The 15,793-nt window shown below is 41.2% G+C and overlaps 1 protein-coding gene across 2 annotated transcripts; it reads left to right on the forward strand.

Annotated features, from left to right (window-relative positions):
* The first annotated feature begins 5,086 nt into the window (after positions 1–5,086).
* Positions 5,087–12,215, forward strand: LOC124279562. 2 transcript variants are annotated; one of them, XM_046715389.1, is made up of 3 exons: positions 5,087–5,457; positions 9,759–11,538; positions 11,719–12,215. In XM_046715389.1, exons 1-2 carry the CDS (start codon positions 5,455–5,457, stop codon positions 11,217–11,219), a joined length of 1,464 nt encoding a protein of 487 aa, XP_046571345.1. In that variant the 5' UTR covers positions 5,087–5,454; the 3' UTR covers positions 11,220–11,538; positions 11,719–12,215. The 2 variants fall into 2 exon arrangements, with proteins under 2 accessions (XP_046571345.1, XP_046571346.1); XM_046715390.1 differs by having other exon boundaries at positions 9,759–11,475.
* Positions 12,216–15,793: the final 3,578 nt, after the last annotated feature.

Raw genomic sequence — 15,793 nt, forward strand, 5'->3', positions numbered from 1 at the left:
TAAAGAATAGACTAGTACTGATTAATATTATGACCAACTTGTGCCATTCCATAATAAGCTGAAGGTAGCCATGGTTAGGTTACTGCAAGATGTAAGTGGTGATGTGTGGCCCAGATCACGCCTCTGGGTTCGTCAGCCCTAAACCCTGCTCATGCCTTCAGCAAACTGGTACACATTAGCATTTCGTGCTCATCACACAGACAAATCATGACATGCCTGAAATACTGTTAAAAGCAACTCCCTATTTTACATATTGAATTATGTAAGGTAGAGTGAACATCAGTCATTTAATATTGATTGAAAGGGCAATAAGTTAAGATTGTGTTAAGTATGTTGTGTTTTGTGTTTGGTTCTACATAAAACTTGTAGGGCAGACAGAAAACTGTTACAAATGTTGACAAAATGCTGGATTTCTGATGTGAAAGATCAGTTGATTGTATTTTATTATGAAATAAATGGTACAGTCTCTCTTAAATTGTGAAAGTTTACTTTCACATATTAACATTGTAATAATTATTAGTAGCTATGATTTTCTAGTACTGTATTTGGAAAATAAGTAATAACTGTATGTTAAAGATTCCTTAGTTTACATGACATTTATATATTTCCTATTTAAACTGATTGTATATACATATTGTAAATGTGGTGTACATCAGAATCTGTAGAAATAATAAACACTTTATTTGTAATGATTTTATAGTCATTAGAGAGCAGAGGTTATACAACATTTAAACTGTATGATCTTTTTTCAGCATCTACACCGGGGTTAGAATATTGATCTTCAGTAACCCATGCTTGTCCTAAGAGGCCACTAACGGGATCGGGTGGTCAGGCTCGCTGACTGGGTTGACACATGTCAATATTGCTGAGTGGGACGTAAAACTAAACTCACTCATTCTACGTGACACAGACAGCTGTTTTTGTTTGAGGCCTCTAACTGATCGTTGATTTAGTTGACACATGTCATCGTATCAGTTGCGTGGATTAATGCTCAGGCTGTTGATCACTGGATTGTCTGGTCCACACTCGATTATTTATCCAAACCCCGACATATAGCTGGAATAGTGGAGTGCAGCGTAAAGCTAAACTCACTCACTCACAAGAGGTTTCAGGAGAAAGGTACAGGTTTCATGTGCAGTCACTTCGGGTGAACATGTGGTCTCACCTTAGGCAGGTGACTTTGTTCAAACTGACTGTTCGCCCAGCAGTGAATAGGTAACCGGTGGGATTAGATGGTTTTATGACTGTTAACCACCTAGTGTCTCCCAAGACGTTTGGGTTATAGTGTACACTGATCCATTGGCCGGGTAATAATGTTAGAGCTGTGAGAATACACTTGGTGTATGGATGTTACCACGATGAACGCACAATATTATCTTGTAAAAGTTGTTGTTGTTATTATTACCTTATTGCCGAGTACATGTACATGCCATTTTGTAGGCTGTTTTGCAATATAGCTTAACAGAATATGTTGTATCAAGCTGTTTTAGGGATAGCCTAGTGGTTAAAGTTTTCACTCATCCTGGACAAACTGGAGGAACTTGGAGTAGTCAAGCACTTGCAGTTAAAGGCCACAAAAAGCCATCCATGAGGATATAAATACAATGTTAGGGAAAGAGACCTCTTCCTATGCCACGGTAAAAAGGTGTACAAGAGGGTATAAGCGTGCCAGGGAGAGCCCAAAACACCAGAAAAGATCCAGCCTGCTGCGCTAACGCTTCCTGATATAATGTGCTGCAGTGAATGAGTGATCTTCATATTGCTCCTTCAGTAGCCATTTCTCATGAAATGCACCGTCAATTATGACAGAAACTTTGGTATTGAAGAAGGTATCAGCTTGTTGAGCTTCAAAGCTAGTGACATCTGATCCAATGCACATCTTGTGATAATCTCTGTGTGAAGCTGATCGAGAAAGCTTCTTGCAACGATATACGACTGAAGTTAACATCTGGGTTTACGGAAATCAAAATGACATTCTACCAGTGTTCACGTTCCTCAAGTTTGTGAATTTTCCAAAGGTGACAGGTTTCACAGCCAAACAACTGGCTAGCAAGTTGTCATAGCTTAAGGACATCATGTAATGTCCACAATTTTTGTTTTAGGTAGTTCCGTCTATGTGAAGCTCAACTGTTGTAAGTTAAACCTCGCAGAGGTCGTGTAAGATATCATACTCACACATTCGCTTGTAACGACCATTATTCGAGTGTATTTTAGAATATGTTGTATCGAGCAATATTTTGGTGAATAAGGAGTTGGGGTACACTGGGTACCCGCTTGTCTCCTGACCAAGTATAGTAGGGCTGTTTGTCATTTCTAATCTGGTCTGCATGGTTCTGGTTCGTTTATTTAAAGGCCATTCACCCACTTCAAGCGTCACATGGCGGTGTCCCTTCAGCTTAGAAGCCATTGGTCTTGTGTAAATCAATCGAATCGATAACAGCATTAATGTTAAAACGATTCCCGTGTTCTGCAAGAGCCTTTGCACTAGCCGACTCTGAAACCATTAATCATTTCTTCAGTGCTTCACTATGTGTTGATACTACTGTGTTGCTTTTTGTTATGTTTCGTCAGATACATATCTAGATTATGCGTATCTAACGGGATCGGGTGGTCAGGCTCGCAGTGTCTTCACATGTCATCGGTTCCCAACTGCGCAGATCAATGCTCATGCTGTTGATCACTGGATTGTCTGGTCCAGACTCGATTATTTACAGACCGCCACCATATAGCTGGAATATTGCTGAGTGCGGCGTAAAACTAAACTCACTCACTCAGTTTTTGTTATGTTTCTTCAGATACATATCTAGATTATGCGTATAATTAAATTGTCTCATTTCACAGAGTAAACTAGGAAACGTCAATTCCGGGTAAGAACATTGGTTCGGATCAGCTTTTGTTTGTAAGCTACGATTAAATAGATGAGTTGTCTGGGTGAGGCCTTTGTCACCGTAATTCCAGTTGCGATGCTCGATGCTCATGTTATCAGTCACTACACTGTCTGTCCACACTCAACCATTTATAACAGCCGTTAAACGGTGGCGAAGGAATTCCAGGCTACTATGATCGGCGTTAAAACAAACATACGACTCCTCGGCCACGTGGAGAACAGAATGATAGCTGGGAAATTCATTTTTAGTGATGTTTATTTCTATCTGTCGGACTCTCATTACATAGGAAATCGGATAAAGAATGCATGTGATGATGATTGTTTTAGTAGTGATACATCTCTACATGTCTGTCTGCTTCATAAAACAACATTCATTCACTCGCTAGTTCTGAGATTAGCTTTACAGGCTATATATATGCATCATATAAAAGCCTGATCCAGAGTTCGTGTTTCACACCATGCCTCATAGTTTCAGAACTTAATGCAAGTATGACCTTTATTTAACTGTACTATAATTTGAATTTACGTAAATAAGTCGCATGTTAAATGGCTAAACTGCAAGGGGTGAGTGAGTATAGTTTTACTTTCAGCAACATTACCACAGGAGACACCAGGAATAGTGTTGACTCGCACCCATGCGGCGAACAGAACCAGGACCTCTTGAACTACTAGGCTACCTTATCTTCCCCTATTTAAAGTATGTAGTTTTTCAGCCCGAAAGAATATGCTTTACAAACGGTTCGTTGACCGTGAATATATGAACTGTAAATCTAATGCCAACTCCATAATAATAGAGTAGCATCTGTCCTGTTCATGTACAAAATGGTTTCCTGGTTGTTTTATATACAATATCTCCACAGCAAAACCATTATTGCGCATCCTAACATACTTCCCTTGTGCCCTTTGTATCTCTCCTAAAGACCGTGTGATTGTTATTTGCAATTTACAAAATGTCTTCCAGTGTCTTCAAAGGTTGACAATGATCCCGGTTTAATACCCCATTGTTTTCTTCATACTGTATATATTTTGGAAGCTAGAATAAGCAAGCTCCTTTCTTCTAAAACAGTGTACGAGAAACATAAACTTAAAAGGGATTGAGAACGCTCAATTTACAATGGTGAGTCCTAAGATTTCACATTGATTAAGACTTTGCTTTAGGTTCGAGTCACTACATGGCTGAAATATTGCCGATGTGACGTTAAATTGTTTCTCACTCACTCACTTTAGGTTCGAAAAAACATACCGAACTAACCAATAACTATTTTGTCAGATTGAAATTTGATTTTGGCTTTATTATATTCCCTATGAAAACATTTATCGTATGGCGCTTGATAATACACATTTTGATATTGTCTTGTTTCGTTGTGTAGCTATATGAAGGCGGCCTATAATACTCGAATCAGGACCAGACAATCGAGTGATTGATATCATGAGCACAGAATGAGTAATTTGGACACAATAAAACAATATGCTGCGACACAAAGACATTGTACAGTTACATGCTCCCTGTAACAGGGAGCGTATAAGTGATAGTTTCCTGTTCATACCTTGATGACGACACAGATACGATGTTATCATGACTTCGCTCCCAGTAACTCCAGTCAAGTGGAAATGATATTCGTGACGTCATGACAGGTGCGCTTCAAATCCGTGTTTGTGTACCGAATATGATGTAAGTACATACGCTCTGTTACCTGGGACTGCGGACATGCTGATATCAACAGACTATTGTTTATTATTTGCAAAGTCATAAACAGCTAGGGTGTGTTGTGTGCCTAAAGGATCACACACGATTTGTGACCTCTAGCTTAACTCCGCCAATGTCTACGCATAAGTGGTAATGACTATGTGAATGTTAAGTCCTTTTGAGAACACATGGAGTTGATCACCAGTTTACAAGTGATCTGAAGTAAGATATATCTAATACGGACAAATATGTTAAGACAGTCTGATAAGAGACAAGGACAGTCTTCTGTACGCGTTCTGCTTAAGTAGTATTCAGGTCTGTGAACCGAGCGCTGAAAGTTGAAACCCAATTGTTTTCTTTGGATGGTTGATTTGTTCGTGCCGGTTAAGACACGAACCAGACAAACGACCCATAAAGGAATTTCAAAAGTACAGTTATTTCGCAAACAGCCCGGGGTCTCGATCGCAATCGAAAACAAAGCCAATATTTACCATCAGAACTACCATATGGGTGGCTCGGCTAGAACTTAATTATCTGAAACGGGAGGAGCTATTTGTATGTGAACAATGGCGAGTTTCCGTCAGGATTTTTAAAATGCTTTCAAGCATTCGACAAGAGAGTCGATATGTCAATCATGGATCGATAGCAGGCGTGGCTAAGTGGGTCTACACTCGTAGTGTATACAGCATAGATGATGGCAGATAGCAGTCGACAGAAAGCAGACGACAGAAAGCAGACGACAGAAAGCAGACGACAGAGAGCAGACGACAGTGAGCGGACGACACTTGTTGCCGGGTGCTGTCACAATGCAGAAGGGAGGTTTGGAATGAGCGAACAACTTGCTGCTATTGACCTGTAGAAGAGGACACATTTGACCGTTATGGTGATTGCTTTCATTCCTCTTTGTTTCTATTATACCACGTCTGGCCTAGGTACGATAGGCATTCTGTTCCTTCTTTGTAGCGAGACTAACACATTATGACACCTACCTATTGACATTGAAATTTTGCCTTTTGCTTGTATAATGACAAATGCCGGGCCTGTACGAATGTGAACCTTTATTGGTATCCGCTTTCACCGGGAGCTGTTTATTGGCACATCATAGTGACAAGAGTCCTGGGCTAGCAATACAGGTCTTGATCCCAGTGTTTATTCAATACCAGACATAGGAACCGAACGTGCATTTTGTGCACCTAAGTGTCAGCCCTTCACTTACCAAAATGCCAGATCTTTAAATGTATCGTGGTTATTTACCCTATTGAACGAACAGTCGGAGCCACGTCCACTATGGCAGGCAGGTTGGTTTAGCTCACCTATGATCGACGAGGCAACGAGAAGTGGAATCTGTAATTAACCGCAAACCTTCATATGTTCGGGCGATAACAGCGATCTCGCGGGCTTAAGGTAAAGACTATCAGAATGTAAACTTTGATTTATTTGTTTGATTTGTTGGTTATCACTTTCAAACAATACCGGGAAGGTGACCGACTGACTATGTTTGCAGTACCACTACCCGTTGTTACTATGTGTGCTGTATGTGGTCGACCTTGCGACCTGCCATTGTAATGTAACACGACAATGCTATTAATGTAGGCCTACTTACTTTCATCACCATTTAGCAATTGTCCATTAACACATACCCTTAAATTTCAATTGAAGTTATGGATTATATATTCTATTTTACCTATGTATTTATCATTCACCACTGGCATTTTTCAAAAACTAGTGGTTAGAGCGTCCGCTCGTCACGCCGAAGACCTGGGTTCGAATCCCCACATGGGTGCAATGTGTGAAGCCCATTTCTGGTGTCCCCCGCCGTGATGTTGGTGGAATATTGCTAAAAGCGGGCTAAAAGCCAAATCACTCGCCCACTCACTCACTCACTCACTCACTATAAGACATGTCATTGTTCATACATGTAAATACTTGACGTCCTATATCGTTGTCTACATAAAACCACGGATTGTTATTTTAGGAAATCACGGACATGAACACTGACCGCTTTATGACAAAGCGAGACGCACAGAAATGATGGTCAGTTGCTCACTGGTCAGTTTACTTGAAAACCTAGCTACTCATTCTTGACTGGAAGAGGATACGTAAACACATTGGTATACACAGTAAACAGTTTGATATGTTGAGCAAACTCAGGGTTTTAAGTCTTAAGAAGTCCCCCTGCTGTCTACAAATACTACGTCTACCGTGCATGTCACTGCTCACTTGTGTGGTCCCCACGAGGATCATGTCACACAAAACAGTCTAACGTAGATTTACGGTAATCGGTACACTACGACTTTCGTAACACCTTTTACGTACGTAGATTCAGTCAGCGTAACAATGCGGCTGTCGGAAGTCCTTTCCGTACGTTGAAGCACGGCAGTCACACAATTGCGTTTATCGTCTTTGCGGTATATAGTCGTAACGGTTCTGTTGTCTTAATTTCTTTTCTCTACGTAAAGGGGCGGTGGGGTAGCCTTGTGGTTAAAGCGTTGGCTCGTCACGCCGAAGACCCGGGTTCGAATCCCCACATGGGTACATTGTGTGAAGCCCATTTCTGGTGTCCCCCGCCTTGATGTTGCTGGAATATTGCTAAAAGCGGCGTAAAACCATACTCAGTCAGTCAGTCAGTCTCTACGTATATTTACGGTAGTCATAAAAGAGCGATTAATGTAACATATTTTCTCTACGTAAATTTAGAGAAGTCTCACTGCTAAGATCGAAGTGGTACAGATATTACGCACGCATATCTTCTTACCAATGGCCCACAATAAGCTCTTGTTAACAGTTGTTTTTTGTGCGTTAAACAGGGTGACATAATTACAATGAGAGTATTGTTATTTAGATGGCATGTGTGTTGGTAACAACCGCCATTAGTGTGTCGGAGTAACGTAATAACGATACTGTCGCAAATTGATTCGAGTTTCAAACAGGCCACCATACTCCATGTTTGTGGGGCTGTGGTTTAACCTAGTGGTTAAAGCGTCCGATCCCCACGCTTAGGATCCGGGTTCGATTCCCCACATGGGTAAAATGTGTGAAGCCCATTTCTGGTGTCCCCCGCCGTGATATTGCTGGAATATTGCTAAAAGCGGCGTAAAACTAAACTCAGTCAGTCCATGTTTGTCGTGAGAGCTAATGGAATGGATGTGAGTATATAATAACAACGTGTCACCTACCCGGTCGTGTGTGATCGTTCCCCGTCGAGATGTAATGTTCGTGCTTTCACTGCTGTATTCTGGTCAGATCGATTATTTACAGGCCGACAAGATAAGGCTGGAATATTTTTGGCAATACTCACGACCTAATTCACTTCATTTATTGTAGGCGTGGGTTGGTCGGTTCGATTGGTCTTAGGACTGTATCACATTCTGCTGATAATTCCCCACTACTTGTGAACAGTGTCCATACCTCCCATTACATGTATTCTGTTTATCATGTCTCTCCCACACACACTGTGGCCACATTCAACCCCTTCTGAAGTCTACATTTCAGGTGTAAAATAGTAATTCAGTATCATTATGACCAAAGGGAGAATCATACTTATTCATCAGATAAAATGAAAAGTAATTTGTAAGAAATGTTTACAAACTCTGACTTGAACCCCAAATATCTGTCTAGGCTTTTAAAATGGAACATTGTACACCCAAACCGTCCTTTAATGGTGGGTCTTAAGTCAATGTAATTATACTTGCTATGCTATGTACCAGTATTGTAAACTTAACCTTCTGTATCAGATCTTATCCGGCTTTGCAGTCTTACCGGACATCCACCTTCTAAAATAATTATCCAGTCCCTAAGATATCATGTCAATTTGATGAACTGACGCAACGAACTGACAATAGTGTACTTGACAGTGTTATAGTCTGACCAGAAATTATTGAGAATTTTAGGAATATGTTTAATTGGATTTCTAGTATAAACAACCTTGACAAGCTATCAAGTGTTTGGTTTCATTCAAGAGAGACAACTCCGTTAATCCTTTTTCATTAGTTTGTGAAGAGTTATCCACCTTTGTTTACTTGCTAGCAGACAACATTTTCAGTGATCCTCAGTATGGATGTTTTAGAGAATAGGAAGTTGATTTTAGAGTATTATAACAAGGACATCAGATCAGCTAAAGGCATTTCAAGTAGAACAGGCATCCCTTTGTCCACTGTTTATCGTGTTTTGAAAAATATTGCAAATGGATATGGCATTGAGCACCAGGGAGGCGCAGGTAGGCCCAGAAAATTGACTGTCGGTGACAGGAGGCGGCTTGGTATTCTTGTTTCTAAAAACAAACGAAGGAGTTCAGAAAATGTAAGGCTGGATATGATTGATAGAGGAACTGTGGCTGTCTGTAAGGAGACAATTAGAACTGAGCTGCATGCAATGGGTTGGCAGAAAGTCGAGGAATTCCATCACCGATCATGAAACCTGAACAAAATGAGCGAAGATTGAACTGGTGCTTACGGCATAGAAATTTTAACTGGGACAATGTGATTTTGTCAGATGAAAGTTCTGTGTGGCTGTTTCCTAATACACTGAAATTCTGGACCAAACAAACTGAAAACCCTTTGTATTAGCGCCCAAAGTACAGTCCGAAATGTAACGTTTGGGGGGTGGCATATCTGTGTTAGGGGCAACGCCCCTCTGTGTATTTGAAGGGAATATGAACAGTGAGCGGTACACAGATATCCTTGAGGGACATTTACTTCCATCTGCTCACGTGTTCTATGGAAATGTTTGGATTTTCCAGCAGGACAACGACCCAAAACATCGTTCAAAGCATTCACAGGCCTGGTTTCGGACCCAAAATATGACATTATTAGATTGGCCAAGCTATAGCCCTGACCTAAATCCAATAGAAAATGTTTGGGGACTTATGAAGGAAAGTGTCAAGAAGAAAAATCTGACAAATATTGCTGAAATGAAGGAAGAGGTGGTCCGATATTGGGACAGCATGGACCACGATTTTCTAACTTCTTTGATCATTAGTATGCCCCGCCGCATTGAAGCCTGCATTGCTGCCCATGGTGACTTGACAAAATACTAACTGTTCACCTGTCTTTGAATGTGGAGTTATGTTCTGCTAATATTCACATTTAATACGTGAGAAATGAGTGAAATTATTTTTTACAATCTTTAAATTCTCAATAATTTCTGCTTGTACTGTATATTTATTGTATCTGTTTAACTTCACAGGAGTCGATAAAGCGAAGGTCCATCAGCTCCTGCCAGTCTGAGGACGGACAGTCCGGCTACAGTGGAGAACCCCCGATATCACCGTCCAAAAGTCGCTTTCCCATTCACCTGCAATCAAGCAGCATTCTGGAGAGCGGTTGCAAGATGTCTGTGTCCAATAATCTCTTCTACGCTGTGTTAAAGGCTCGGTTTCAGAGAACACGGTTCCTTCTGGACAGATTCACTGATGTTAACAGTCGCAACGACTTCGGTTACAACACTCTCGTGGCAGCTCTTCACATAGAACACGACGTCAAGCGAGACAAGATGTTTACGATGTTACTACGACACGGCGCAGACCCACGGAAGAAGGACTTGGCCCATGGGAGGAACGCCTTGTCTTGGGCGTGTCACCTGGGGCGGGAACAACAGGTGGAGCACCTCCTGCTGGATTATGGAGGAGATATGGACCTAGCGGAGAGGGACAACGATGGACTGACAGCCCTACACCATGCTACACACGCGGGCTGCATGAATATCGTGAAGCTTCTGATCCAGACTCTTCTCAAGTACAGACTCTCTGTAGACGTCCAGGACAATCAAGGAATGACGCCCTATGTGCATGCGAGAAGGTTGGGGTTCAAGGAAATCGCTGAAATACTAAGACAAGAAGGTAGTGCATCTCCAGCAAAGTCAGATTCCAGGTTCTTCAAGTCTCCTCGTGAGTGGTCACAGATAGGGAAGTTCGAGCGACAGAAAGGCGAAGAGATCAGGCGAAAGGAGGAGAGGATCAGGGCAAAGATTGAAGGACGCGTTACCAGGTTTAAATTCGGGAGTCCGTTTCACGGTTCGGATTTAACTAGAATTCAAATCCCCGAAGAGTCGGGACAAGAGAAATTGTTTGTGAAGAGGACTGTTATCAAAGCAGAGACCGAAAGTGACAGTGTTCAACGCGAAACCAATTCTCTTCCCCCGGATGTAACATCTGCTATGGCAACCCCGGATAATGCGAGGGTGCGGCCAAAGTCAGACCGACTATATGATGAGCCTGATGGATCTAAAGGGGGCTCCCAGGGTGTTGCTATATCCCTTATTGGACTGTCAGGAACAGAACGAGGTCGCATAGCAGACACATTTCACCACAGTGAGCTTGACACCACCAAAGTGTCGGAATATACTGAGATGCTGGGAGGCATACACGCCTTAATGACCATTCTGTCTCACGAAAAAACACCATCCTTTCGAAAATCAGTGGTTCACGAAGCCCCTCCCGTCCCCAAGATCCCACAGAAGAACAAATCCAAAGTTTCGACGCTAGCCATTCTGTTCGGGAAAGAAAAGGTCAAGAATAAGAGGACGGGTCGGAAGGGGAAAGGGGTCAAGGACAAAATGGACGCCCGGAAGCGAAGACAGGGTCTTCTCGGTGGCAAATCAAAACAGGTGGTACTACCGGATATAAGGTTAAATGATCGTGCTGTTTGACGCACCTGCAAACATTTTGTCCTTTCGGAGAACACCTGGTGTCATCAGTGATCCAGTCTTATAATTTTTCACAACTGTTTTTTCCCTTTACACCAAAAGGGATGCTTTTGATTATAACTGAACTCAGCAGTCTGTTTATAGATCGGATCATGTGACTCGTATTATTCGACTGGTATTCAGGATTATTTGGCTGGTATTCAGTATAATGCTACTAGTAGTCAGTATAATGCGACTAGTATTCAGTATTATTCGACCGGTATTCAGTATAAAGCTACTACTAGTCAGTATAATGCGACTAGTATTCAGTATTATTCGACCGGTATTGCTACTGCTAGTCAGTATAATGCGACTAGTATTCAGTATTATTCGACCGGTATTCAGAATAATGCTACTAGTAGTCAGTATTATGCGACTAGTATTCAGTATTATTCAACCGGTATTCAGTATAATGCTACTATTAGTCAGTATAATGCGACTAGTATTCAGTATTATTCGACAGGTATTCAGTATAATGCTACTAGTAGTCAGTATAATGCGACTAGTATTCAGTATTATTCGACCGGTATTCAGTATACTGCTACTAGTAGTCAGTATAATGCGACTAGTATTCAGTATTATTCGGCTGGTATTCAGTATAATGCGACTAGTATTCAGTATTATTCGACCGGTATTCAGTATAATGCTACTAGTAGTCAGTATAATGCGACTAGTATTCAGTATTATTCGACCGGTATTCAGTATAATGTGATTGTTCAGTATTAAGCTAGTAGACTAATTATATGCTGTAAAATGACCACAAAGGTCAAGTACATTAATAAGTATTTCAAGCAGGGTAGCTGCACAAACACAATGCCCTTTGTATCATATTAAATCTATATGATATCGTATTAAAACTACCTTAACAGTATTAAGAGCAGACAAACAAATGGCACGTTCGGGCAATTGCTGTCCTTCCTCTGTTATTCTAACACGATAAACATCAACATTCGTGTCGCCTTCTTGAGTCATGACAATCCCAGTTACAGACCAGTGATCGTTCAATGTCCTAAGTACGAGACATGTCAACGGCGGCATATTCATGGCCTGCACTTCGATAGACCCAATGATAGCAACCTTATACGCCAAGGCGTTGTGGGTGTTGACGCGTTAAGCCAGGCGAGGTAGCGTCAGTTGATTGCCTTGTATTACCAGGTTGCAGATGTACCAGTCTTAAAGACACCACTGATAGATTTACCGGCTTTCACGCGTCTGTTACATGTCCTCTAAACATGACAACACCTCAAGACTATCCGAGATATGTCGGTGCATGTGTTCGAATTTCATAACGCATTCAACCTGTCGCTGAACTCGAAGTCCATTATCAGAAAAGGTAATTGGCTGAGTTAAGAGTTAATTGACGATTCATGGTAATTCATTCGAAGGCCTGGCCATAAAATGTTGATCAGATTGTATCGATTTACACTAATATACTGGTTGCAAATATCCGATAATAGTTTTTCACCCCAGCTACGAACACAAAACAAAAGGTAAACATGAGTTGACAAGACTGTTAGGAGAATCGTAAGCTACAGACTACAAGGCCGGTATCTCTGGGTGAAAATAGAGTTGTTGGTTATCCACATATCTGAAGGACCACGTGTGTGGGAGGATTACGAAGAAACTATCGATTATCCAGACACGCAACAGGCTGAGTACTGGATATCTGCATTAGCCGGGATCTGTTCAATACAGTTGTGTCCACGAACGCAATGTAACTTCATGTTTACGACCTGTGATTAGTTTTGTGCAAGAACTAGTTGAATGTAAAAGCCCACAGCCGATTTATTGAGTTGAGTTAAGTTGGGCTTTACGTCACATCGGCATTATTCCAGCCATATAGTGACGAGATCAAGTCTGCATTCATAAACATTTTAAGTACAAAGTCAAAGTCAAAGTTTTATTTTAAAAACATATATATACATTATTATTAAAAAAACCCAGTCAAGTAGGCCTGTTGTTTAATGAATACATATACAAGGTTAATATAACAAATAGGTGCATTGGATTCTGTCGGAGGTATGAATAGCTATCGAATTCTACAGAACAGAGGTCATTCCTTTATCTGATATTGATAATCCCTCGCTAAACGAATTTAATAAAAGTAAGCTTCCTTTATGGGTTTAAAGTGATCTCGGGTGGTTGAATTGAGTTGACGGAGTTTAGATTCTGTCGGGTACAATTGTACAAACAGTCTGTTATTCAATACATAACGACAGGCACCTTATATCTGATCCCGACTAACCTGGCCGACCTCTTTACCGAGGGAGGTTTATACCCCGGGTACATCACATTCAGCTGGTTGTGTTTGGGGTGGGCTATGTAAGTGTGAGTGAGTGAGTATGGCTTTACGCCGCTTTTAGCAATATTCCAGCAATATCACGGCGGGGGACACCAGAAATGGGCTTCACACGTTGTACCCATGTGGGGAATTGAACTCGGGCCTTTGGAGTGACGAGCGAACGCTTAAACCACTAGGCTACCCCACCTCAGCCCCCTGCCACAGCAAACACAAGTAGGACACTCGATCAGATATATTGAATATACATGTACATTGTCCTCAGCTAATTTACGATAGATATGATTTTCATAAAAAAACGAGTGGAGTTCAGTAAATATTTGTATCAAAGAGTTCATTTCCATATACAGTATGTGTCATTTTATTAGCATTCATTCTTCTCGCATTCATAAATTCCGATTTAATGTTTGAATTTTGTTTCTCTTTTTTATTCAAATATCACTGTCAAGTTCCAACTAAACACGCTTGAGGTTCGGATAAATGTGTAGAGGCTTTGTGGTGAATTGTGGACAACTATGGCTGAGTTAAACAAGTACTTCTCTTGATGATTGTGGCAATTTGCGAAACACAGAAAATTGACCATCAGGCAACACTGGACATTTGTCCTTATCTTTTTCGTGAAGTTTTCGAAAAATATATTCATTTCTGATCAAACAATCATATTTGAACATTTGGAGCAAGAATCCAAACAAAGGTTTTAAAAAGGAAAAATAGTATAGGAAAGATGTGTACCGGATACTGAATAGTTCAATAGTCTGTGACGCATACTGTAAAATGCAGATCGAACTTGAAGAAAGACCTATTTTGACGTGGTCTATTAAAACGAAGTATTGACATTTCCAATTAACAAAATCGATGCCAGTATAACCATAAAATTGGCAATCACGTTTTCAGTTTGTCGTGACCTTGTTTTGTACAAGATCGGATCGATGAACAGTCGTGTTTGTGTAGGGCTAGTAGACCCGGACAACATGTTTATGATTCATTCCCCCAGGTGATGTAAGGCTTCTCGTACGGTACAATGCTTTAATCTTATCTCCTCAACACTTACAGGCCGGCTTTGATGTAGTACAGGCCGATAAGGAAGGCGTGTGTGTTCGTATGAATTTATATATTGACAGTCTCGTCTAACGCAGAGGTTGACAAACTGGGTGACCGTCTTTGACATGCAGCATTGTTACTTGAACCATCTCTGATATATGTAGCGTCATATATGATCATACTAACAGGGATCATATTGGGACAGTGTGATAGGTGTTATATGACTTGCTATCGGGCTTTCAAGGGGACCCAGTGGCATATTTTATGATATTGTTCATGTGTCAATACCGAAACTGTTTTGAGAGTTGCTGTATATTTCAGAAGCGAATGGGCAAGTGCTGTACTTGACAAATATCGTCATTATAAGTATCAGGAGCCTCGTGGACATTCTGGTTAGAGTGTCTGAGTTTAGTTGGGGCTTTTTTAAAAGTTTTGCGCCGTTTTTAGCAATATAACTGCAATATAACGGCGAGGAACACCAGCAATGGGCTTCACACATTGTACCCTTGTGGGGAATCGAACCCGGCGTGACGAGTGAACGCTATAACCAGTCGGCTACTCCACCGCCCCTCTGATAAGTCCCCAGACACAAATGCTTGTCGTGAGCAGGACTTAATGGTTAGGGTAGTCAGGCGTGGTGAAGGCGTGTCATCGTTACCTCAAGGCGTGTATGGCAATTGGAAGGTGCCTACAATAGGCAAGTTATCTATCAAAAGCAGATTTACATTTTTAAGCTTCCTTAACAAATTTGGCCTTTTGATAAGAATCATTACATCACTTGCATGATGTCAATAACTTACGAGGGGCGGTGGGGTAGCCTAGCGGTTAAATCCTCCGCTCGTCACGCCGAAGACCCGGGTTCGATTCCCCACATAGGTACAATGTGTTAAGCCCATTTCTGGTGTACCCCGCCTTGATAACACTGGAATGTTGCTAAAAGCGTCGTAAAACTAAACTCACACACTCGATAACTTCTACAAATATGTTGGATCCAAAGTTGGTATGTACTTTTTTCGTAAGGCCACATATCCACCACACTCAAATATATAGTGAATCTCCGTCTTGTTATTAGTACTGCACAAATTACCCTTTCTATTAATACGCAGCCTTCAATACATCTAGTATTACAACGTAACAGTAGTTCATTTAATCTCAGCAAACATGTGGCTTCTTTGTTCCCTGGGGCGGTGGGGTAGCC

This window comes from Haliotis rubra, unplaced genomic scaffold (assembly GCF_003918875.1).
Source record: "Haliotis rubra isolate DU_JTF1 unplaced genomic scaffold, ASM391887v1 Scf252, whole genome shotgun sequence".
NCBI lineage: Eukaryota > Metazoa > Mollusca > Gastropoda > Lepetellida > Haliotidae > Haliotis > Haliotis rubra.